Source organism: Oncorhynchus gorbuscha, linkage group LG19 (genome assembly GCF_021184085.1).
Source record: "Oncorhynchus gorbuscha isolate QuinsamMale2020 ecotype Even-year linkage group LG19, OgorEven_v1.0, whole genome shotgun sequence".
Lineage (NCBI taxonomy): Eukaryota > Metazoa > Chordata > Actinopteri > Salmoniformes > Salmonidae > Oncorhynchus > Oncorhynchus gorbuscha.
The window spans coordinates 55,604,186-55,627,635 of record NC_060191.1 but is presented as its reverse complement, the minus strand read 5'-3'; the positions used below and the strand labels follow the sequence as shown (position 1 = coordinate 55,627,635).

Genomic DNA, 23,450 nt, shown 5'->3' with positions numbered 1-23,450 from the left:
TGTATTTCTCTAGCTTGCTGAGTACCTTTGTCCAGGACACTTGAATGGTCCTCTATTTATTTTTACTCTGTGCTATTATCAGTTTATTCAACTGGCTATGTACTGGAGCTGTTCTATTTCTGTGCACTGCTTAAGCGTTCAACAGTGATATGCTCCATCCAGCAACCTTGGGGTCAGCCATTTCTTTCTCTGACCACTAGACCATAGAGTTCAGTTGGCCTCCTCCCAGCTCCCCTCAGACATGACCTGCAAAATATAGAGATTAACAATGCTCCATTTTCTCAAGATCAATACTGTTTACCAACTGATTTTGATTCATGTGTTGAGAAGGTCAGGTCATTTTTCACATGCAAATCAGATGCTTAATTACAGTATCAGACACTGGGAGGCCTCTGTCGTGTCTTTACTATCATTAGCTGAAGACTGATAGTGTTTATCAAAGATTCTCTGTAATTAGTTATTACGCGATTAGACTGATTAATCATGTAACCGTAATTACTAGGAAGTCGGGGCACCAAGGACAAATATTCAGATTACAAAGTTATCATTTCCTAAAATAACTTTTCAAATATTTTATCTGATCAATTAGTCTTCGAATTAATTAATTATTTACTTTACCTCACGTTTGTCTCATTCAAAACATCGTAAATTGTTGGTTATCTGCACGAACCCAGTCTTCACTATGAGTCATCCATACATCAATTGTCTTAAATCATTTATTTATTACTAACTAAATAATTCACAGAAATGCATAAACAAACAAACAAGGTAAATGTGGTTACATGAAATGATAGGAGAATGTGCCCTAGTGGGCTAAACCGGCATGGTGGCTTGTTAGACAAAAGGGGAAGTGGGGGTCGACTAAGAAGTCACTACAGAGTGATAATTATAACAATTGAATTGCTAATCCTTTGCACATGAACGCTCACTCATTCGGGAACAATTGCAATCAATATATATATTTACGCTCAGTGTGTCGTCTTGATCGCTGGTGAAAAGTTTGTTTCTTTTGTAGAATTGTCCGTCTCTCTCCCTCTCTCTCTCGGTTTGGTTAGGGGGGATAGTTCAGAGTGACATTTGTTATAGAATGGATGTGTCGGCGGTTGTCGTTCTTTGCGTTCAATGATACCGAATTCCTAGCTGCAGACTAGTAATTAATATCAAAGACTTGTTCTTATTCTGTCGGTATCGATAGTCTAAGAGTTCAACCACGTGGTATGGTTAAAAGATTCAGCAATGGTCTACAATCTCAAATCAAATGACAAAGTGAAAAAGTTTTTTTAGAAAAGTTTGCAAGTGTATAAAAAAATAAACAAACAGATATACCATTTTTACAAAAGTATTCCGACCCTTTGCTATGAGACTGAGATAATGGTGCTGCAGGGGATGGCTGCTGTTTTACGGGCTCCTAACCAATTGTGCTATTTTGTGTGTTTTGTTTTTGCATTGTTTGTAACTTAGGTTAGACATAATGTTGCTGCTACCATAATTTATGACCGGAAAGAGCTTCTGGATATCAGAACAGCGATTAATTACCTCGAACTGGACTAATATTTTTTCTTTAATGAGTCTGACTCGAATGAGGTAAAACTTAAATCCGTTTTACCTCATTTCTACCATTTTGTAGACCACCTTTACTCCACAAGCAGACACGCCTACAAAGCTCTCCCTCACCCTCCATTTCACAAATCTGACCATAATTCTATCCTCCTGATTCCTGCTTACAAGTTTAAAAAAGAATAAAGCAGGAAGTACCAGTGACTCACTCAATATGCAAGTGATCAGAAGACGCAGATGCTACGCTAGAGGAGTGTTTTGCTTGCAAAGACTGAAATATGTTCCGGGATTCATCCGGGATTCATCCAATGGCATTGAGGAGTATACCACCTCAGTCACCGGCTTCATCAATAAGTGCATTCACGACGTCGTCGCCACCGTACATACATATCCCAACCAGAAGACATGGATTACAGGCAACATCTACAATGAGCTAAAGGCTAGAGCTGCCGATTTCAAGGAGCGGGACACTAATCCGGACGCTTCTAAGATATCCCGCTATGCCCTCAGACAAAGCATCAAACAGGCAAAGCGTCAATATAGGACTAAGATTGAATCCTACTACACCGGCTCTGACGCTCATGGATGTTGCAGGGCTTACAAACTATTACACACTACAAAGGGGAACCCAGTCGCGACCTGCCTAGTGAAGCGAGCCTACAAAACGGGCTAAATACCTTTTTATGCTCGCTTCGAGGAAAGCAACACTGAAGCATGCATGAGAGCACCAGCTGTTCTGGAATGACTGTGTGATCATGCTCTCTATAGCCGCAGTGAGTATGACCTTTAAACAGGTCAACATTCACAAGGCCGCTGGGCCAGATGGATTACCAGGCAGTGTACTCAGAGCATGCACGAATGAACTGTCAAGTATCTTCACTGACCTTTAAAAAAAAATATATATATATATATATATATATATATATATATATATATATATATATATATATATATATATATATATATATATATATATATATATATTTAACCTTTATTTAAGCAGGTAGGCTAGTTGAAAACAAGTTCTCATTTACAACTGCGACCTGGCCAAGATAAAGCAAAGCAGTGCGACACAAACAACAACAGAGTTACACATTGAATAAACAAAAATACAGTCAATAATACAATAGAAAATGTCTATATACAGTGTGTGCAAATGAGGTAGGATAAATCAAATCAAATTGTATTTGTCACATACACATGGTTAGCAGATGTTAATGCGAGTGTAGCAAAATGCTTGTGCTTCTAGTTCTGACAATGCAGTAATAACCAACATGTTATCTAGCTAACAATTCTAGCTAACAATTCCAAAACTACTACCTTAAAGACACAGCCCATAAGGGAGGTAAAGGTAAAGGAAATAAATAGGCCATAGTGGCGAAATAATTACAATTTAGTAATTAATCACTGGAGTGATGAGTGTGCAAGTAGAGATACTGGGGTGCGAAGGAGCAAAATAAATAACAGTATGGGTATGAGGTAGTTGGATGGGCTATGTACAGGTGCAGTGATCTGTGAGCTGCTCTGACAGCTGGTGCTTAAAGTTAGTGAGGGAGATATGAGTCTCCAGCTTCATTGATTTTTGCAGTTCATTCCAGTCATTGGCACCAGAGAACTGGAAGGAAAGGCGGCCAAAGGAGGAATTGACTTTGGGGGTGACCAGTGAAATGTACCTGCTGGAGCGCGTGCTACGGGTGGCTGCTGCTATGGTGACCAGTGAGCTTAGATAAGGCGGGGCTTTACCTAGCAAAGACTTAAAGATGACCTGGAGCCAGTGTGTTTGGCAACAAATATGAAGCAAGGGCCAGCCAACGAGAGCCAGCCAATGAGAGCATACAGGTCGCAGTGGTGGGTAGTATATGGGGCTTTGGTAACAAAACGGACGGCACTGTGATAAACTGCATCCAATTTGCAAGGTAGAGTGTTGGAGGCTATTTTGTAAATGACATCGCCGAAGTCAGGGATCGGTAGGATAGTCAGTTTTACAAGGGTATGTTTGGCAGAATGAGTGAAGGATGATTTGTTGCGAAATAGGAAGCTGATTCTAGATTTCATTTTGGATTGGAGATGCTTAATGTGAGTTTGGAAGGAGAGTTTAGAGTCTAACCAGACACCTAGGTATTTATAGTAGTAGTCCACATATTGTAAGTCTGAACTGTCCAGAGTAGTGATGCTGGATGGGTGTGCAGGTGTTTTTAACCTCTCCCTGACCGAGTCTGTAATACCAACATGTTTCAAGCAGACCGCCATAGTCCCTGTGCCCAAGAAAGCAACGGTAACCTGCCTAAATGACTACCTCCCTGTAACACTCACGTCTGTATTCATAAAGTGCTTTGAAAGGTTGGTCATGGCTCACATCGACATCGTCATCCCGGAAACCCTAGACCCACTCCAATTTGCATATATCCCCAACAGATCCACAGATGATGCAATCTCAATTGCCCTCCACACTGCCCATTTCCCACCTGGACAAAAGGAACACCTATGTGAGAATGCTGTTCATTGACTACAGCTCAGCATTCAACACCATAGTGCACACAAAGCTCATCACTAAGTTAAGGACCCTGGGACCAACACCTCTCTCTGCAACTGGATCCTGGACTTCCTGTCGCGCCGTCCCCAGGTGGTAAGTGTAGGTAATAACACATCTGCCATGCTGATCCTCAACACAGGTGCTTTCGGTGGTGCGTGCTCAGTCCCCTTCTGTACTCCCTGTTCATTCATGACTGTACGGCCAAGCAAGATTCCAACACCATCATTAAGTTTGCTGACGACAACAACGGTGGTAGGTCTGATTACCGACAACCTCAACCTCAACGTCAGCAAGAGAAAGGAGCTGATCGTGGACTACAGGAAAATGAGGGCTGAACACGCCCGCATTCACATTGACAGGGCTGAAGTGGAGCAGGTCGAGAGTTTCAAGTTCCTTGGTGTCCACATTACCAACAAACTCTTATGGTCCAAACACACCAAGATTGCTCAGTTTGGCCTGGTGGCCAGCTCTAGGAAGAGTCTTGGTGGTTCCAAACTTCTTCCATTCAAGAATGATGGGAAACCACTCTTCTTGTGGACCTTCACTGCTGCAGAAATGTTTTGGTACCCTTGCCCAGATCTACTGACAATTCCTTTCGAAATCATGGTAATTTGTACATGTAGGTAGGGGTAAAGTGACTATGCAAATATAATAAACAGTGACTATCAGCACTGTAAAAACCCTGCCTGGTACAGTGCATTCGGAAAGTATTCAGACCCCGTTCCTTTTTCCACATTTTGTTACGTTACTGCCTTATTCTAAAATAGATTAAATACAACATTTTCCTCATCAATCTACAAACAATAACCAATAATAACAAAGCAAAACCATTTTTTTAAATATTTTTTTAAATGTATTACAAATAGAAAACAGATATCTTATTTACATACAGTGGGGCAAAAAAGTATTTAGTCAGCCACCAATTGTGCAAGTTCTCCCACTTAAAAAGATGAGAGAGGCCTGTAATTTTCATCATAGGTACACTTCAACTATGACAGACAACATGAGAAAAGTAAATCCAGAAAATCACATTGTAGTATTTTTAATGAATCTATTTGCAAATTATGGTGGAAAATAAGTATTTGGTCAATAACAAAAGTTTATCTCAATACTTTGTTATATACCCTTTGTTGGCAATGACAGAGGTCAAACGTTTTCTGTAAGTCTTCACAAGGTTTTCACACACTGTTGCTGGTATTTTGGCCCATTCCTCCATGCAGATCTCCTCTAGAGCAGTGATGTTTTGGGGCTGTTACTGGGCAACACAGACTTTCAACTCCCTCCAAAGATTTTCTATGGGGTTGAGATCTGGAGACTGGCTAGGCCACTCCAGGACCTTGAAATGCTTCTTATGAAGCCACTCCTTCGTTGCCCGAGCGGTGTGTTTGGGATCATTGTCATGCTGAAAGACTCAGCCACGTTTCATCTTCAATGCCCTTGCTGATGGAAGGTTTTCACTCAAAATCTCACGATACATGGCCCCATTCATTCTTTCCTTTACACGGATCAGTCGTCCTGGTCCCTTTGCAGAAAAACAGCCCCAAAGCATGATGTTTCCACCCCCATGCTTCACAGTAGGTATGGTGTTCTTTGGATGTAACTCAGCATTCTTCGTCCTCCAAACACGATGAGTTGAGTTTTTTCCAAAAAGTTATATTTTGGTTTCATCTGACCATATGACATTCTCCCAATCTTCTTCTGGATCATCCAAATGCTCTCTAGCCAACTTCAGACGGGCCTGGTCATGTACTGGCTTAAGCAGGGGGACGTCTGGCACTGCAGAATTTGAGACCCTGGCGGCGTAGTGTGTTACTGATGGAAGGCTTTGTTACTTTGGTCCCAGCTCTCTGCAGGTCATTCACTAGGTCCCCCCGTTTGGTTCGGGGATTTTTGCTCACCGTTCTTGTGATCATTTTGACCCCACGGGGTGAGATCTTGCGTGGAGCCCCAGATCGAGGGAGATTATCAGTGGTCTTGTATGTCTTCCATTTCCTAATATTTGCTCCCACAGTTGATTTATTCAAACCAAGCTGCTTACCTATTGCAGATTCAGTCTTCCCAGCCTGGTGCAGTTCTACAATTTTGTTTCTGGTGTCCTTTGACACCCCTTGGTCTTGGCCATAGTGGAGTTTGGAGTGCGACTGTTTGAGGTTGTGGACAGGTGTCTTTTATACTGATAAGTTCAAACAGGTGCCATTAATACAGGTAACGAATGGAGGACAGAGGAGCCGCTTAAAGAAGAAGTTACAGGTCTGTGAGAGCCAGAAATCTTGCTTGTTTGTAGGTGACCAAATACTTATTTTCCACCATAATTTGCAAATAAATTCATTAAAAATCATACAATATGATTTTCTGGATTTTTTTTCTAATTTTGTCTGTCATATTTGAAGTGTACCTATGATGAAAATTACAGGCCTCTCATCTTTTTAAGTGGGAGAACTTGCACAATTGGTGGCTGACTAAATACTCTTTTCCCCACTGTAAGTATTCAGACCCTTTGCTATGAGACTCAAAATTGAGTTCAGGTGCATCTTGTTCCATTGATCATCCTTGAGATGTATCTACAACTTGATTGGAGTTCACCTGTGGTAAATTCATTTGATTGTACATGATCTGAATAATTATGTAAATGTCATATTTCAGTTTTTATTTTTGATAAAAAGGATTAAAATATATATATTTAATCTATTTTAGAATAAGGCTCTAAAGTTAAAAAAAATGGAAATAGTGAAGGGATCTGAATGTTTTCCGAATGCAATGTACATCATTGTTTTTTTCCTTCTTCTTGGCAGTAAAAATGCCAACAGTTGATTTTATAGAGGGGCATGCTTGCTGAATGACATCATGTTAACATATTACTTGTTGTGTTGGGAACATTTTTATTGATATCGGCTTTGCTTATAATGCGTACAATTTGTCTGCCTGATAGACATGGGGGTTGATTAGACTGAACTATGAGAAGGAATTATGGCTAAGTTCATTTCCATTTTAATGACTGAAACTAAAACTGCCAGGTCAGCAGTGTGTACTTTATATCCCCATACCATTGGCAGTATGGAATATTTAGTAGGAACTGTACACTATATCCTTGCGTATTTCCAGGTTGTAATGTGAATTATTTTCTCCACTGTTCCTAATACAGCATTAGCAGACAAACAGAGCTCTTCTTCAAACTGGATGATTTCTTCTGGCGACAACATCAGTCCACATTAGCGTTGCCCTACGGTATTAAAGGAAGTGGTATGTTCTCTCATTTCATTGTGTCATTTCTTTGTTTTCCTCTCTTTCCCACAAAGCACAAAGACTTTAATGGAACATGTTTATGAAAATATATTTCATTCTAATTACACTTTTATTTAAAAAAGGTATTGATACCACCCAGGTTCTCACTATTGTTCCCTATCTTTGATAAACACCGATATTAAATGTTTTTTTCCAAAATTTTGTCGTCTCAAGACTTACTTACCCAAATTGATCCACATGGACCAAATCGGGTTTGTTAAAAAGTGTTTATCCTTGGATAACCTCCATCGACTATTACATATCTTCGATGCTTCATCAGAAAAAACAGCTCCTTGGGCTGTATTACCTCTTGATGCAGAAATAGCTTTTGATAGTCTAGAATGGTCATATCTCTGCTCTGTCTTGGAACATATAGGAATTGTCTCCAATTACATGAATATTATTAAAATACTATATGTCAATCCCTCAGCCATAGTTATAACAGGCAATATCTCATTTGTTCCATTCAGAATCACTAGAAGTAGCAGATGAGGCGATCCAATTTTGACATTGCAAATCTTATTATCCGTGGAACGTCTGGCCCAGGCAATTCATCAATCGTAGGAAATCTACAGTTCACTTAATCTCATTAGATGCAGACAATACTTTACTATATGTAGACAATGTATCTCAATCGCTCCCAAACGCATTGAAGATAAATTCAGCTTCATCTCAAGTTATAAAACTAGTCTAACCAAATCAGCGCTGCTGCCTCTCAAGACCCGATGGAGGACTCTATCTCTATTTATGGAATCCAGGTCGTTTACCATTTGAAATATTTGGGAGAAGGTATATTTCCTTCTTTATATAAAACCATTGCCAGAAACTTCAACAGAACGCTCAAATCAATTAAATCTGACCTCAATAGATGGAATTATATCCCAATTGCTTTAACCGTCAAAATGAATATATTGCCACAGCTACATTTCTGTAGTTTAATTCTTCCCATGGCTCCTCTTTGTATCCCGCTATTGGGATACAATTCATTGTGTGGTTGTAAAATGTATATTGCAAGGAAAGACGTATGAGGACTATTTGTACCAAACTTTAAATTGTATTTCCAGGCGCTAGCGTTTCACCCTATCCTAAATTGGTTTAGACATGATTCTTCTGCCCCACCGGCTGAGTATAGAGAAATATGGTGTCGCCTATGGCCCTGGAAGAGGTGGTCTTCATTGATTTATCCCTTAAGACAATGTAAACTATGCTTTGGTCTTATTATTGCTCACACTTTCTATTTGGTGCAAAATTGAAAAACAATGTAATTATGAATCAAAATGAGTGTTTTGCAATTATTAGTCAGGTAAATTCTGCATTTCTTCAGATTGATCTGTGAGTAAGAATGAATAAACTCAAACTCAACTAACAAACAAATGTATGCACTGTCATTCGAAAACGTTGCACCCAAGTCTTTGCAATCACAAAAAATCTCTCCTTACATCATCCCTCAGCACTTTGATGTGCGAGTCCAGGTATTTATATGCTGACCTCATGCCTCAACAAGCTTCTGATTGGTCCGAGTCAATACACCTGGTCACCATTGATTGACAGATGCGTGAAGCAAATGTGTGTGACCACAGAACAGTTTTTCGAGGTCAAGGGATGGTGTGAGAGAAACATCTGCATGAGCTTCGCCATCTACATAAAGAGATGAGCTCAGACATCCGCATAAAGAGATGAGCTCAGCCATCCGCATAAAGAGATGAGCTCAGCCATCCGCATAAAGAAACGAGCTCAGCCATGCGCATAAAGAGACGAGCTCAGCCATCTACATAAAGAGACGAGCTCAGCCATCCGCATAAAAAGACGAGCTCAGCCATCCGCATAAAGAAACGAGCTCAGCCATCCGCATAAAGAGACGAGCTCAGCCATCCGCATAAAGAGACGAGCTCAGCCATCTGCATAAAGAGATGAGCTCAGCCATCCGCATAAAAAGACGAGCTCAGCCATCCGCATAAAGAGACGAGCTCAGCCATCCGCATAAAGAGACGAGCTCAGCCATCCGCATAAAGAGACGAGCTCAGCCATCCGCATAAAGAGACGAGCTCAGCCACCCGCATAAAGAGACAAGCTCAGCCATCCGCATAAAGAGACGAGCTCAGCCATCCGCATAAAGAGACGAGCTTAGCCATCCGCATAAAGAGACGAGCTCAGCCATCCGCATAAAGAGACGAGCTCAGCCATCCGCATAAAGAGAAGAGCTCAGCCATCCGCATAAAGAGACAAGCTCAGCCATTCGCATAAAAAGACGAGCTCAGCCACCCGCATAAAGAGACGAGCTCAGCCATTCGCATAAAAAGATGCGCGTGTAATTATTCAACAATAATTATTAAATTATTCAATAATTAATTAAAGTAATTATTCAAGCAATATTTTCAAGCTGGGATCAATTTTACAGCATGACGTCACAATGAAGAACGATCAGAACGATTGGGAACTATGTCACACTTGGAAGATTTTTACATGACCCTCTGCAGTTAAATGTTTCTGGGGAAAAGTTACCAAATACATTTTGAAGTGCAGAAATGTAACTTTTCAATGCTTTCCATTTATTTTGTTACTTAACAATGATAGCCCCTTGAATCTCTCAATCAGAGAAGATTTCTGCTGGCAGGAAGCAATGCTGCAGAAAATTGGTCCAAGAAAATTGGTCTCTATTGACCAAGAAAATGGGTCTCTATGATGGCAACCACCTCACTCTTTCCCATTTAACCAGTGGATACAGTTACTATTAGAAGTTATTGCATTAGGATTATCGACAGCGAGAATGAATGGTGCTAGTGAAGGAACAATTGAGGCCTGGAAAAATATACTTGACTCTGTAATGAACAATCTCCGTTAGGCAGGGTGGGAAGCGTAGTTTCTAGGTGGGGAGGGAGGATGCGGGCGGGTGGATAGGGCCTTAGGGGGGAATGGGTCAGGGTTATATTTGTATGCATTTTATTGTTTTTGTACATGTAACACTCCTCTGAAAAATAAAAATGACATCTAAATACATATACATTTCATTCTCAGCCAAGCTCTACACGTTGTCAGTTCACCAAGAGTTGACATGAGTCCCTTCCTGTTTTGTTTGGTCTAGTTAGTTTTTGAATGAGCAGCCGTTTGCATATACTGCTGTAAAAGTCACCACTGTTCCCCTGCTATAAGGTAACACGTACTCTTTGGGGTTTTAGGCTGGGTATCTGTATAGCACTTTGTGACAGCTGATAACATAATGACTCAAATCATAAGATACATTTTATTAAGAAGCATTATGGAGTCAAAGTCCACTTGCCAGAAAACGTGTGCGACATTTATTGATTTTATGACGAGTTAGCTGGAAACAGTATTGGGTCATTGGTGCTCTCAATATGAACTTCTCTATGTGAAGACAAACTGTCCTCAGCATCTGGGCTCCCGAGTGGCACAGCAGTCTAAGACACTGCATCTCAGTGCAAGAGGTGTCACTACAGTCCCTGGTTCAAATCCAGGCTGTATCACATCCAGCTGTGATTTGGAGTCCAATAGGGTGGCCCATAATTGGCTGGGGTAGGCTGTCATTGTAAATAAGAATGTGTTCTTAACTGACTTGCCTAGTTAAAAAAAGGTTAAATAAATGTTTTTATCAGTCTGAGTGATCACACCTTTATTAATCCCTCTCTCATTTTCCAGAGTTACTGCTGCTGAGAGTGTTAGCCATTATTGCCAATTACAAAATGCCGGCCAGCATTGATCGGTAAGTGTGATGAGTGTTTCTTAGCCATATTACCAAGGTTTTTAACCTCTGGTGTGCCGTTTTAACCACTTTATTTCTTACAATAATTGTTAAGATCACAAAGAACCACTGTGTCTGAGAGCAATATACACAAGGGTCTTTTTTTTCATAACTCTCCACAATTTATTGTAGTGTAAATGCTGTGCTAACATAATGACTCAAATCATCCCTGTGGTGTGTGTATAATGGGTGGACAAGGAAGCGTCCTTACTTAATTTCAAGAAAGAATGCCAATTGTCAAACCAAGCAGTGTGACCAGTCACTATTACAATGGCAGTGTTGGAACATTTCCAGTGGTTCTACTGTAGTGTGCAGTTACAGTCACCCCTCTGAAAGTGGTCTTGAACTCTAAAATGATAATGCAGGCAACACTAAAGTAAATGGATTGTAATAATAGGATGCAGTGAATTATACTGAACTTAATTTATTTTGATGTATTTCCTCAGTCTAGACTGCAGAACATGTGCAGTCATAGGAAATGGGTTTGCCATTAAAAACAGCTCCTTGGGGGGCGTCATCAACGAGTATGATGTGGTGATCCGGTAAGTATTAAGCCTAATGGTTGCATCCTGTTTTCTACCACAAAAATCTTCATTAAGTCCATCCTCCCTCGTCTGTTGAACTATTCATAGGACTCCTCATTTCTGTTTTATCCAATGATGTTCCTGCACAATTAATGGTGTTCCTAATCAATATCAGTACATAGAGTGCATTATATTGAAAGACAGTACAGTCAAGATCCATATCATTTGCAGACCTGCCAACATGCACACATTTTACGTACCAGCTACACAATTCTCTGTCCATGTACGCAGGTACGAGATCCGAGTTAAAAGTACGCAGAAATGAATAGGGCCTGATTATTATTATTTTTGACATTTTGTTTAAAAAATAAATCCACAGAGTAAATCTAACATCCCGATTATCGAGCTGCAACACACAAACATGTACAGAGTTTATGTCAACAGACATGGAGATTAATACATCATTATTCGACGTAGCTACCCCATGTCTGCACCTCCTGTTTGTTGTGATGCTGAGTTTTCCGACTGTCAGCTGTACGTGAACACATGGACAAATCCCTTTTCGACTCTGTGTGTTGTGTAAAGGTCAACACTAATTGTTTCAAGCTAACGTTAGCGAACATAGGATGAACATTCAGTGGGCTCTAAAGTGTCAGCAGTTCACTCGCATTTGCTAGTGAAAGAAATTAAATGCAAATATGAAAAATAACTGGTCACATTTGTGCGAGTGTGATATACATTTAATTCTGCGTCCCAACAGTTCTATTTTCCACGTAACATTACGAGGATCACGCAATCTGATAGACTAACTGTAATTTTGATCCACGTCACAAAGTATTACAAAAGTATAATCAAAAGAAATATAAACATCTTGGCATTACATGGAGTCGTGAGTTTAGAAGACTACACGAGGAATAATGAATGAGTGTCCGGTATTAGCTATAGAGGCATTGCTTCTAAAATGCCTTTGCACTAGATTTGCGAGTTGAATCTCCAATTTTTCGCGCCCGTCTAGTACTCTAAAAAGTTGGACAGGGTTGGCAGGCCTGCATTTGATATCGAAATATGGCTCAGGGTACAGTCTATAGCCACAATAGCATTTAACCAGTCCCCCAATGGCCTTTTCCATAGCAATTCCCGCAATCCAGTGAAAAACAAACAGATTTTCTATGATGTGTTGTCCTCTAAAGAGGGGTATTCTAATTTGTTTTGCCCATGGAAGCATAATGCTGTACTATAATGGCCAGCTCAGACTGGTGACCTTGCTTTAATGCCTTTCTCTATGCAATCAGTCAACTGTTGGGTTAACTCAGGCGCTTAAAAGGGGGATTTGGTCGACCATGCAGAAAAACACCCCAGCGCCCTCTTCAAATCAGATTTATAGCCTTGGAAGGAACACATACATTTTTAGTTTTTTTTATAAGCCTCTTACCAACAGCCCAGGCAATTTTGCCTGGTCATATCCAGGCACAATGCACTCTGGTCTGTTCTGCTTTGTTCTGTTCTGCTCAGCACTTACTTCTCAGATTCTCTGAATCTAATCTCATAGGCTGAGGAAATAGAGTTCATTGACATTTGGTGCTCTGTTCTCCTACCAAGCCTGATGTTTCCGACGCTTGCATTAGGCTGGAAAAATCTTACAACGCCAGACACAATTAGAGCAATCTTGCATTAAAGTGTACAATCCCAAACACAAGAAACTAGACAGGGGTTTTCACCCGTTTTGATACATGGTGGTGAAATAGTGGAGTGCATTCTGTTACATAAGAGGCAGGGTAGAACAGCTTTCAACTTATCAGGAGAACACTCAGAATATGAAGGTTACTTGAACTGTAGTCAATTTCACCAGCGATGGCATTCCTGGCACGCAAGGATACTGGAACTGTGACTGGTGGCAAGTGTAGAATGAACTCCTCCATGTTATTTTTGTCCAGTGTAGCACTGTTACTTGTTTGCTTTTTTATTCAAATGCAATAAACACAATCCAACAAACTTACATAGGTGCAGGGTACAAGTAACATAATGGGAAAATAAGATAAATAGGAAGTCTCACTAAGAAAACCCTTTGTGGTTGGAGTGTTGCTATTTACATTTCAGGAATGGTGTGCTGGTGTTTTTACTCTGTTTTATTTTTTTATAGAAGTGAATGGCTAAGGTTTATCTTTCTCTGTGTCCCTGTGCAGGCTGAATGATGCCCCTGTCAGAGGTTATGAGGATGATGTGGGGAACAAGACCACTATGCGTCTCTTCTACCCTGAGTCGGCCTCCTACAACCCCAGCATGCACAACGACCCCGACACCCTTATGGTCCTTGTGCCTTTCAAACAGCAGGACCTCCGCTGGCTCAAAGAGATCCTGTACGACGAGAAGAGGGTACTGGATGTGTGCGCACACACACACCTCCATTTTAGCTGCTTCCCTGGTACTTGCAATCCATCCACGCAGTGACAAAATGTACATTATCAATGGCAGCCTTGCCAAACCTACTTGAAAATCCAACTGTAGTCTCAGCAGCCCAAACACCTCCACTCTCTGGTTTAGCTCAGGCTGCTATGGTCGCTATTAGCATGATTAGGGACAGGGTCATTACTCCTTCATTAAGGAGTAGGTCGCCCTGAGAAACTGAGAAGAATGAGACTTAAACAGGGCCTCAATTGTGTAGACACGGGCTCTGTGTGTGTGCACTCACTAATCAACACACCTTTTCCTCCGTGTGTGTGTGTGTGTGTGTGTGTGTGTGTGTGTGTGTGTGTGTGTGTGTGTGTGTGTGTGTGTGTGTGTGTGTGTGTGTGTGTGTGTGTGTGTGTGTGTGTGTGTGTGTGTGTGTGTGTGTGTGTGTGTGTGTGTGTGTCAGGTGAGGAAAGGTTTCTGGAAGCCCCCTCCACAGATCTGGCTGGGCAGGACCAGTCGCATCCGGGTGCTGGACCCTCACTTCCTGCATAGGACAGCCAGCAGTCTGCTACAAATCCCACTTCAACCAAAGAGCAAACAGGTAAGGGATCAGCTCTGTTTACTCCTAGCCACATTGGGAACCAGGTAATGGGCAGAAAATAAATCCATGTGAAGTGGCCAGTGTTCTGTGCTGTCTGCTGTCTGTTGTGCTGTCTATATACATTTCTACCAGCTGCAGTTTGGAAAGGAGGTCAGTCCCAAACGCTCTACTGATTACCCAGAAATGGATGAGCAAGAACAAAACGATACTGCAGGGAATTCCACAAAATAACAGTAGAACATATGCAGAATGGAACAACAGAAATAATGGAATGAAGAAAAATGATTGCGGAATAGAATATTGTGATGGATGACATTTGAATAGTAAGCCATTGAGCTGTTTTCTGTTCACAAATTGGGTACAATTCTCTGTTTGGCTGAGGAATTCTGGGTTTTGAAATACATGATACATTGATTTGAGCTATAACTAATGTGGAATTGTGTTTTCATTGGCCAAGAGGTCCATCTGCCAAGAGGGCTTGTTCAGTGCATGGTGGAGATGTCTTTGAGATGGAACAAAGCCAGGTTAAGTTTGGTTTAATTTGTTCCCCCAGCGAGCCCCTGTGTCAGAGACTGAGGCTGTGCACTCTTTGGACTGCTGAAATGCAAACACAACTGGCTGGTGTCTGTGCCGAGGAACAGTGGGAAAGTCCTGCAGGCGATCAGCGGGGCAGCCCGAGCATAGCACTCCTCCATCTGCGTGGCCCTACAGGCAAGATGAGCTCAACCTTGGCTGGCTGTCTCCTGGCTGGCTGGGTGTCTGGCTGGAGGGCGTAGGCTGTTTACTCTGAGCGAGAACAGGAACAGGAACCATGCCGAGCACTCGACCCTGGCCCCTTTGCCCTCATTTCCCTCTCCCCTGTCACTTTCCTAGGTCACGGGCCCGACCGCAGCCCCAAATCCCCAATGCCAAACTCTCACCCCCTCCCTCTGGCTGCCATGTTGGCAGTCATCCACATGCCCTGTGAGAAGGCAGCAGCAGCAGGCAGTCCCCCTGGTTACAATACAGAGGCTGACTGAGCTGAGGAGAGCTAGAGGGCTAACTAATGCCCCTGTCGGTCAAACAGCCCCCACCGCCACCCCCTTCCAAAACAAAGGTCCGACTCCCACCAATCTGGTCTGTTTGGCGAACAGCAGTGACAATATTCACCTCACCAAGGCTCCATGGGCCAATGTCCAAACTATGCGAGGCACTACAGAAGTTGGAGCGCTCGGTGACCGACCACATGAGACTAATGCACACAGAATGTCAGATTTAGCAGAGCCAGGCTCAGGAAGAAAAGGCACTTATGCTAAGTGCATTAGGAACCAGGTTTGGAGGAATGTCTCGTACAGTGTGATGAAGAGAGGAGAAGCACAGGTTTGAGAACTTGGTTTCTCCAGTTTCTCTCTCCTTAGGGCACAAGTAATGGCTGTCCAGGTCAGACAGCATGCTTGTAAAGCCCTGCAGGATTCACTGACTGACTCACTCACTGACTCACTGACTGACTGACTCACTCACTCACTCACTCACTCACTCACTCACTCACTCACTCACTCACTCACTCACTCACTCACTCACTCACTCACTCACTCACTCACTCACATTTACCTTGGAAAGGCTCCTGCACTCAGTATTGGCCATTTTGAAGGTTTTAGGTATTGTTGTTTTATTTGTATTTTATTTGGCTGATTTATACTGCAGACCCACAGCACCTCAGTAGGGTTTTATTGGAAGGAATTGAGAAAGCAGTAGGCGGGAATAATGTGCCTGAACAAGAAGCTTCCTTGGAAATGGTGGGTAGATGAGTAAACCAAGGTTAATGATTACATGGAACAGGTAAGGGAGAGGCGGGTAAGTTGAGCCAAAGGGATAAGTTAAGTCACCCCATCATTTCAGTCTGTGAAGGAAGAAACCACATGGAAAAAGTGGTAAACAACTTAGGGCCAAAAAACGGATTTTCACCAAGTCAAATGAATTTAATATATAATAATATATGCCATTTAGCAGACGCTTTTATCCAAAGCGACTTACAGTCATGGGTGCATACATTCTACGTATGGGTGGTCCCGGGGATTGAACCCACTACCCTGGCGTTACAAGCGCCATGCTCTACCAACTGAGCTACAGAAGGACCTATTGTGTTAGAGGTTTCACGATGCTTGTATCTAAACCAAAGTAGATACTTTTAAAGATTGTTCTTAAAGGCATTATCTCTGGAATCAAATCAAATGCTATTTGTCAAATGCGCCGAATACAACATACCTTATAGTGAAATGCTTACTTACAAGCCCTTAAGAACAATGCAGTTTGAAGAAAAATGCCTAAAAAAAGTATACATAAAATAACAAATAATTTAGAGAGCAGCAGTAGAATAACAATAGCGAGGCTATATACAGGGGGTACCGGTACAGAGTCAATATGCGGGGGCACAGGATAGTTGAGGTAATTGAGGTAATATGTACATGTAGGTAGAGTTATTAAAGTGACTATGCATAGATAATAACAGAGAGTAGCAGCTGCGTAAAAGAGGGGGGGCAATGCAAATAGTAATTTGATTAGATGTTCAGGAGTCTTATAGCTTGGGGGTAGAAGCTGTTTAGAAGCCTCTTGAGCCTAGACTTGGCGCTCCGGTACAGCTTGCCTTGTGGTAGCAAAGAGAACAGTCTATGACGAGGGTGGCTAGAGTCTTTGGCAATTTTTAGGGTCTTCCTCTGACACCGCCTAGTATAGAGATCCTGGATGGCAGGAAGCTTGGCCCCAGTGATGTACTGGGCAGTACGCACTACCCATTGTAGTGCCTTGCGGTCAGAGGCCGAGCAGTTGCCATACCAAGCAGTGATGCAACCAGTCAGGATGCTCTCGATGGTGCAGCTGTAGAACAGTTTGAGGATCTGAGGACCCATGCCAAATCTTTTCTGTCTCCTAAGGGGGAATAGGTTTTGTTGTGCCCTCTTCATGACTGTCTTGGTGTGCTTGGACCATGGTAGTTTGCTGGTGATGTGGACGCCAAAGGAACAAAGCTCTCAACCTGCTCCCCTGCAGCCCTGTTGATGAGAAGGGGTTGTGCTCGGTCCTCCTTTTCCTGTATTCCACACTCAACTCCTTTGTCTGGTTCACGTTGAGGGAGAGGTTGTTGTCTTTGCACCACACGGTCAGGTCTCTGACCTCCTTCGCTTAGTGATTAGCTTTGAGGGCACTATGGTGTTGAACGCTGAGCTGTAGTCAATGAATAGCATTCTCACATAGGTGTTGCTTTTGTTGAGGTGTGAAAGGGCAGTGTGGAGTGCAATAAAGATAGTACCATCTGTGGATCTGTTGGTGCAGTGTGCAAATTGGAGTGGGTCTAGGGTTTCTGGGATAATGGTGTTGTGAGCCATGAGCAGCCTTTCAAAGCACTTCATGGCTCCAGGTGTGCTACAGGTCGGTAGTCATGAGGTAACAACAGGGCCTGGCCTATGTGTTTTTCTTTTTAAATAGAAACTGTTTGTTAGGTCTTAAGCCTGTGTTAAAAGATGCTTATAATGATTAAAAGACAAAAAGCGTTTTGGAAATAAAGGTAGACATGGTTTTAGAAAGGAAGTGGTAATTATTTAATTCGGTACAGACATTTGTAGGTGGATTAACCACATACCCGTTATAAATTGTGCCAAGAGATAACTTTTCTTTTCAAAACCAATCAAATCAAATTGTATTTGTCACATACACATGGTTAGCAGATGTTAATGCGAGTGTAGCGAAATGCTTGTGCTTCTAGTTCCGACAATGCAGTAATAACCAACGAGTAATCTAGCTAACAATTCCAAAACTACTACCTTATACACATAAGTGTAAGGGGATAAAGAATATGCACATAAAGATATATGAATGAGTGATGTGATACATGTATTACATAAAGATGCAGTAGATGATATAGAGTACAGTATATACGTATACATATGAGATAAATAATGTAGGGAATGTAAACATTATATTAAGTGGCATTGTTTAAAGTGGCTAGTGATATATTTTACATCAATCCCATCAATTCCCATTATTAAAGTGGCTGGAGTTGAGTCAGTGTGTTGGCAGCAGCCACTCAATGTTAGTGGTGGCTGTTTAACAGTCTGATAGCCTTGAGATAGAAGCTGTTTTTCAGTCTTTCGGTCCCAGCTTTGATGCACCTGTACTGACCTCGCCTTCTGGACGATAGCGGGGTGAACAGGCAGTGGCTCGGGTGGTTGTTGTCCTTGATGATCTTTATGGCCTTCCTGTGACATCAGGTGGTGTAGGTGTCCTGGAGGGCAGGTAGTTTGCCCCTGGTGATGCGTTGTGCAGACCTCACTACCCTCTGGAGAGCCTTACGGTTGTGGGCGGAGCAGTTGCCGTACCAGGCAGTGATACAGCCCAACAGGATGCTCTCAATTGTGCATCTGTAGAAGTTTGTGAGTGCTTTTGGTGACAAGCCAAATTTCTTCAGCCTCCTGAGGTTGAAGAGGTGCTGCTGCGCCTTCTTCACGATGCTTTCTGTGTGGGTGGAACAATTCAGTTTGTCTGTGATGTGTACGCCGAGGAACTTAAAACTTACTACCCTCTCCACTACTGTTCCATCGATGTGGATAGGGGGGTGTTCCCTCCGCTGTTTCCTGAAGTCCACAATCATCACCTTAGTTTTGTTGACGTTGAGTGTGAGGTTATTTTCCTGACACCACACTCCGAGGGCCCTCACCTCCTCCCTGTAGGCCGTCTCGTCATTGTTGGTAATCAAGCCTACCACTGTTGTGTCGTCCGCAAACTTGATGATTGAGTTGGAGGCGTGCGTGGCCACGCAGTCGTGGGTGAACAGGGAGTACAGGAGAGGGCTCAGAACGCACCCTTGTGGGGCCCCAGTGTTGAGGATCAGCGGGGTGGAGATGTGGTTACCCTCACCACCTGGTGGCGGCCCGTCAGGAAGTCCAGTACCTAGTTGCACAGGGCGAGGTCGAGACCCAGGGTCTCGAGCTTGATGACGAGTTTGGAGGGTACTATGGTGTTAAATGCTGAGCTGTAGTCGATGAACAGCATTCTCACGTAGGTATTCCTCTTGTCCAGATGGGTTAGGGTAGTGTGCAGTGTGGTTGAGATTGCATCGTCTGTGGACCTATTTGGGCGGTAAGCAAATTGGAGTGGGTCTGTAATATTTACATGAATTATGATTATTTCCAGGGATACACAACATTCTGAAATATATGTAGATATCTTTGTGGGAAGGTATACTATATTTCCCTTGATGGGAGTGATGCTGAATGTAAAAAAAGGCTCAATTTAACCTACTCTTTGGAAAAGGGTATTTTAATCCCCCTCACAGCTCTCATGTAGAAACAATTTCCCTCTGCTGCCTCTGTGAACATTGGTAATCATTATTTACACACAGCAGTTTCATTGAACCTTTATTTAACTAGGCAAGTCAGTTAAGAACAAATTCTTATTTACAATGACGGCCTACCAGAAGGCAAAGGCCTCCTGTGGGGACGGGGGCTGGGATTAAAAATACAAAATAAAAATAAATATATAGGACAAAACACACATCACGACAAGAGAGACACCACAACACTACATAAAGAGATACCTAAGACAACAACATAGCAAGGCAGCAACACATGAAAACACAGTATGGTAGCAACACTTGACAACAACATGGTTGCAACACAACATAGCAGAAGAACAAACATGGTAGCAGCACGAACATGGTACAAACATTATTGGGCACAGACAACAGCACAAAGGGCAAGAGGGGAGAGGCAACAATACATCATGCGAAGCAGCCACAACTGTCAGCAAGAGTTTCCATGACTGAGTCTTTGCATGAAGAGATGGAGACAAAACGTCCAGTTTGAGTGTTTTTTTGCAGCTCGTTCCAGTCGCTAGCTGCAGCGAACTGAAAAGAGGAGCTACCTAGGGATGTGTGTCCATGAACGGAATCAAACCAGGGACACCCCTCACATTGTACTGGAGACAAAAAGTCAAAAATCCTAGTACCATCTCGCTTTGTCTAAGTACACATTAAGAAAAGGGTACACTGCTCTGTAATTTACTTGTCATGCCAACTAACGTACTAGAAATGCAGGACTATGGGAGTTTTTACTGGTCTCGGATGCCCCCTACTGTGTCAAACATAATACTACATGTATATTACTTAAGCAAAAAGCCACGAGGGGGTGTGGTATATAGCTAATATACCATGGTTAAGGACTGTTCTTAGGCATGACAGCATCGCGAAGTTGGCCAAATACCACAAACTCCCGAGGTGCCTTATTGCTATTATAAACTGGTTACCTACTTAATTAGAGGAGTAAAATTAAATGTTTTGTCATACACGTGGTATATGGTCTGATATAACGCGGCTGTCAGCCAATCAGCATTCAGGGCTGGAACCACACAGTTTATAATATACTGTAGGTCTCATTGGTTTTGGTTCTCACTCCTACAGAAACCGGTACACCCCACTACAGGGATTCTTGCCGTATTCGTGGCACTCAACTACTGTGATGTGGTCCACATAGCTGGGTTTGGATATCCAGCATCCAAAAACCAGAAGCATCCTATACACTACTATGGATATGACACTATGAAATCCATGAAGGTGAGTGTGCATGGGATTTTACTCAACTCCTGTGACAGATCAACACTCAGTGTTATATGCCATGCTAGTAGATTTTTCAGTGCACTGTGATGTTATGTTTAGGCTCTGCTTTCGTTCTGTTCCAGGATTCCTACCATGACCTTACCCACGAAGCAGAAGCCTTAAAAAAACTAGAGGATTCGGGGGCTATCCTGTACTTACACCCTCACTCCTGACACACACACACGCACGGGCACGGTCCAGAAACACCCCGTCCCTGACCTAGGAACTTCATCAAAATCTGCAAGGAATTTTCACTGCACTGCTAATACATATAAATATTTCTTCAGATCTACACATGCCTAGATGGTAGAGGCTAGTGGGTGTTGTATGGACTGGGCTACTCACAGATGGCAGTTGTGGACTCTGCTGACAATATTGTCCATACAGTCCAAACATTAAAAATAACAAAATAATTTCATTTTTTTTTCCTGAGTTCTGATTTTAATTAACTTAAAAATATATATTGTCTTTGAAATGGTACCACTGGATATTTTATTGTATGTAATACATTTTTATTCAAATTAAATCTAAATGAAAATATCACTCTGTTCAGTTTACTATTTCTTCGTGAAGACTGTGCCATTTTCCCAAATGTTTTCATGTATTGATGTTGTTTTTTTAGTTGGGAATAGTTTAGTCTGTTATGAGACATACACTGAGTGTATAACACATTATGGACACCTGCTCTTTCCATGACAGACTGACCAGGTGAATCCACGTTATGATCCCTTATTGATTTCACTTGTTATATATTTTTTATTTAACCTTTATTCATTTAACCATTCTTGATACACACGTAAAGCAGTAATTGTTAAATCCACTTCAGTGTAGATGAAGGGGAGGAGACAGGGTAAAGAAGGATGTTTAAGCCTTGAGACAATTGAGTCATGGATTGTGTACGTGTACAATTCAGAAGATGAATCAGCAAGACAAAATATTTACTTGCCTTTGAACAGGTTATGGTAGTAGGTGACAGGCGCAAGGGTTTGTGTCAAGAACTGCAACGCTGCTGGAATTTTCATAGTTTCCTGTGTGTATCAAGAATGGTCCATCACCCAAAGGACATCCACCCAACTTGTGGACATCCAGCATTGGAGTCCACATAGGCCAGCATCCCTGTGGAACACTTTCAACACCTTGTAGAGTTCATGCCCTGATGAATTAAGGCTGTTCTGAGGGCAAAAGGGGCTGCTACTCACTATAGGATGGTGTTCTAAATGTTTTGCACACTCGGCATATGTGGCTTAGCTTATTGTTATTTGGTCTATGGGAAAAGCGATAATTGACCTCTCTTACCTAAATGTCTATTTGCAGCTGAGGTGCTGTGTCAGCTTTTGGCCACTAGATAGCGTAAAGGCACTCCATAAAGGTGGTCAACGATACAGTAGGTAGCTTCTCATTTCACGGCCCCCAAAAATCAGCCACTTCAGAGATAGAAGCTGAAGCTTGGGGCAGTTCCAACAACAGCACTTAGCAGCCGGTCTTACCGTGCAGTACTTGTACTAAAGCATCTCACTGTCTCTTCGTGGAGCACGAGGAGACAGTGAGATGCTCTTTAATCAGAATGACTGAATAATGTTGCTAGCGACAAATCAATCAATCAAATGTATTTATAAAGCCCTTCTTACATCAGCCGATGTCACAAAGTGCTGTACAGAAAGCCTGCCTAAAACCCAAACAGCAAGCAATGCAGGTGTAGAAGCACAGTGGCTAGGAAAATCCCTAGGAATTCCAGAACCTAGGAAGAAACCTAGAGAGGAACCAGGCTATGAGGGGTAGCCAGTCCTCTTCTGGCTATGCCAGGGGGAGATTATAACAGAACATGGCCAAGATGTTCAAATGTTCATAGATGACCAGCAGGGTCAAATAATAATCACAGTGGTTGTAGAAGGCGCAACAGGTCAACACCACAAGCGTAAATGTCAGTTGGCTTTTCATAGCCGATCATTCAGATCAAACAGCAGGTCTGGGACAGGTAGTACGTCCAGTGAACAGGTCAAATCAAATGTTATTTGTCACATACACATGGTTAGCAGATGTTAATGCGAGTGTAGCGAAATGCTTGTGCTTCTAGTTCCGACAATGCAGTAATAATCCACGAGTAATCTAACCTAACGATTTCACAACAACTACCTTGTACACACAAGAGATGAAGAATATGCACATAAAGATATATGAATGAG

General features: G+C 42.2%; 1 protein-coding gene across 4 annotated transcripts in view; it reads left to right on the top strand.

The window, feature by feature from the left end:
• Nucleotides 1–21,810, top strand: part of LOC124005027 (CMP-N-acetylneuraminate-beta-galactosamide-alpha-2,3-sialyltransferase 4-like) — a 56,705-nt gene extending 34,895 nt beyond the window's left edge. For 3 of the 4 annotated variants that reach the window (XM_046313871.1, XM_046313872.1, XM_046313873.1), the window contains 7 exons: nucleotides 7,233–7,330; nucleotides 11,027–11,090; nucleotides 11,576–11,671; nucleotides 13,837–14,026; nucleotides 14,508–14,645; nucleotides 21,073–21,225; nucleotides 21,351–21,810. In XM_046313871.1, coding sequence (XP_046169827.1) covers nucleotides 7,233–7,330; nucleotides 11,027–11,090; nucleotides 11,576–11,671; nucleotides 13,837–14,026; nucleotides 14,508–14,645; nucleotides 21,073–21,225; nucleotides 21,351–21,440 — 829 coding nt within the window. In that variant the 3' untranslated portion in view covers nucleotides 21,441–21,810. Of the gene's footprint in view, nucleotides 1–7,232; nucleotides 7,331–11,026; nucleotides 11,091–11,575; nucleotides 11,672–13,836; nucleotides 14,027–14,507; nucleotides 14,646–15,198; nucleotides 17,075–21,072; nucleotides 21,226–21,350 lie in introns of those variants that run through there. The other variant, XM_046313874.1, reaches the window with a different exon arrangement.
• The last annotated feature ends 1,640 nt before the right edge of the window (nucleotides 21,811–23,450 follow it).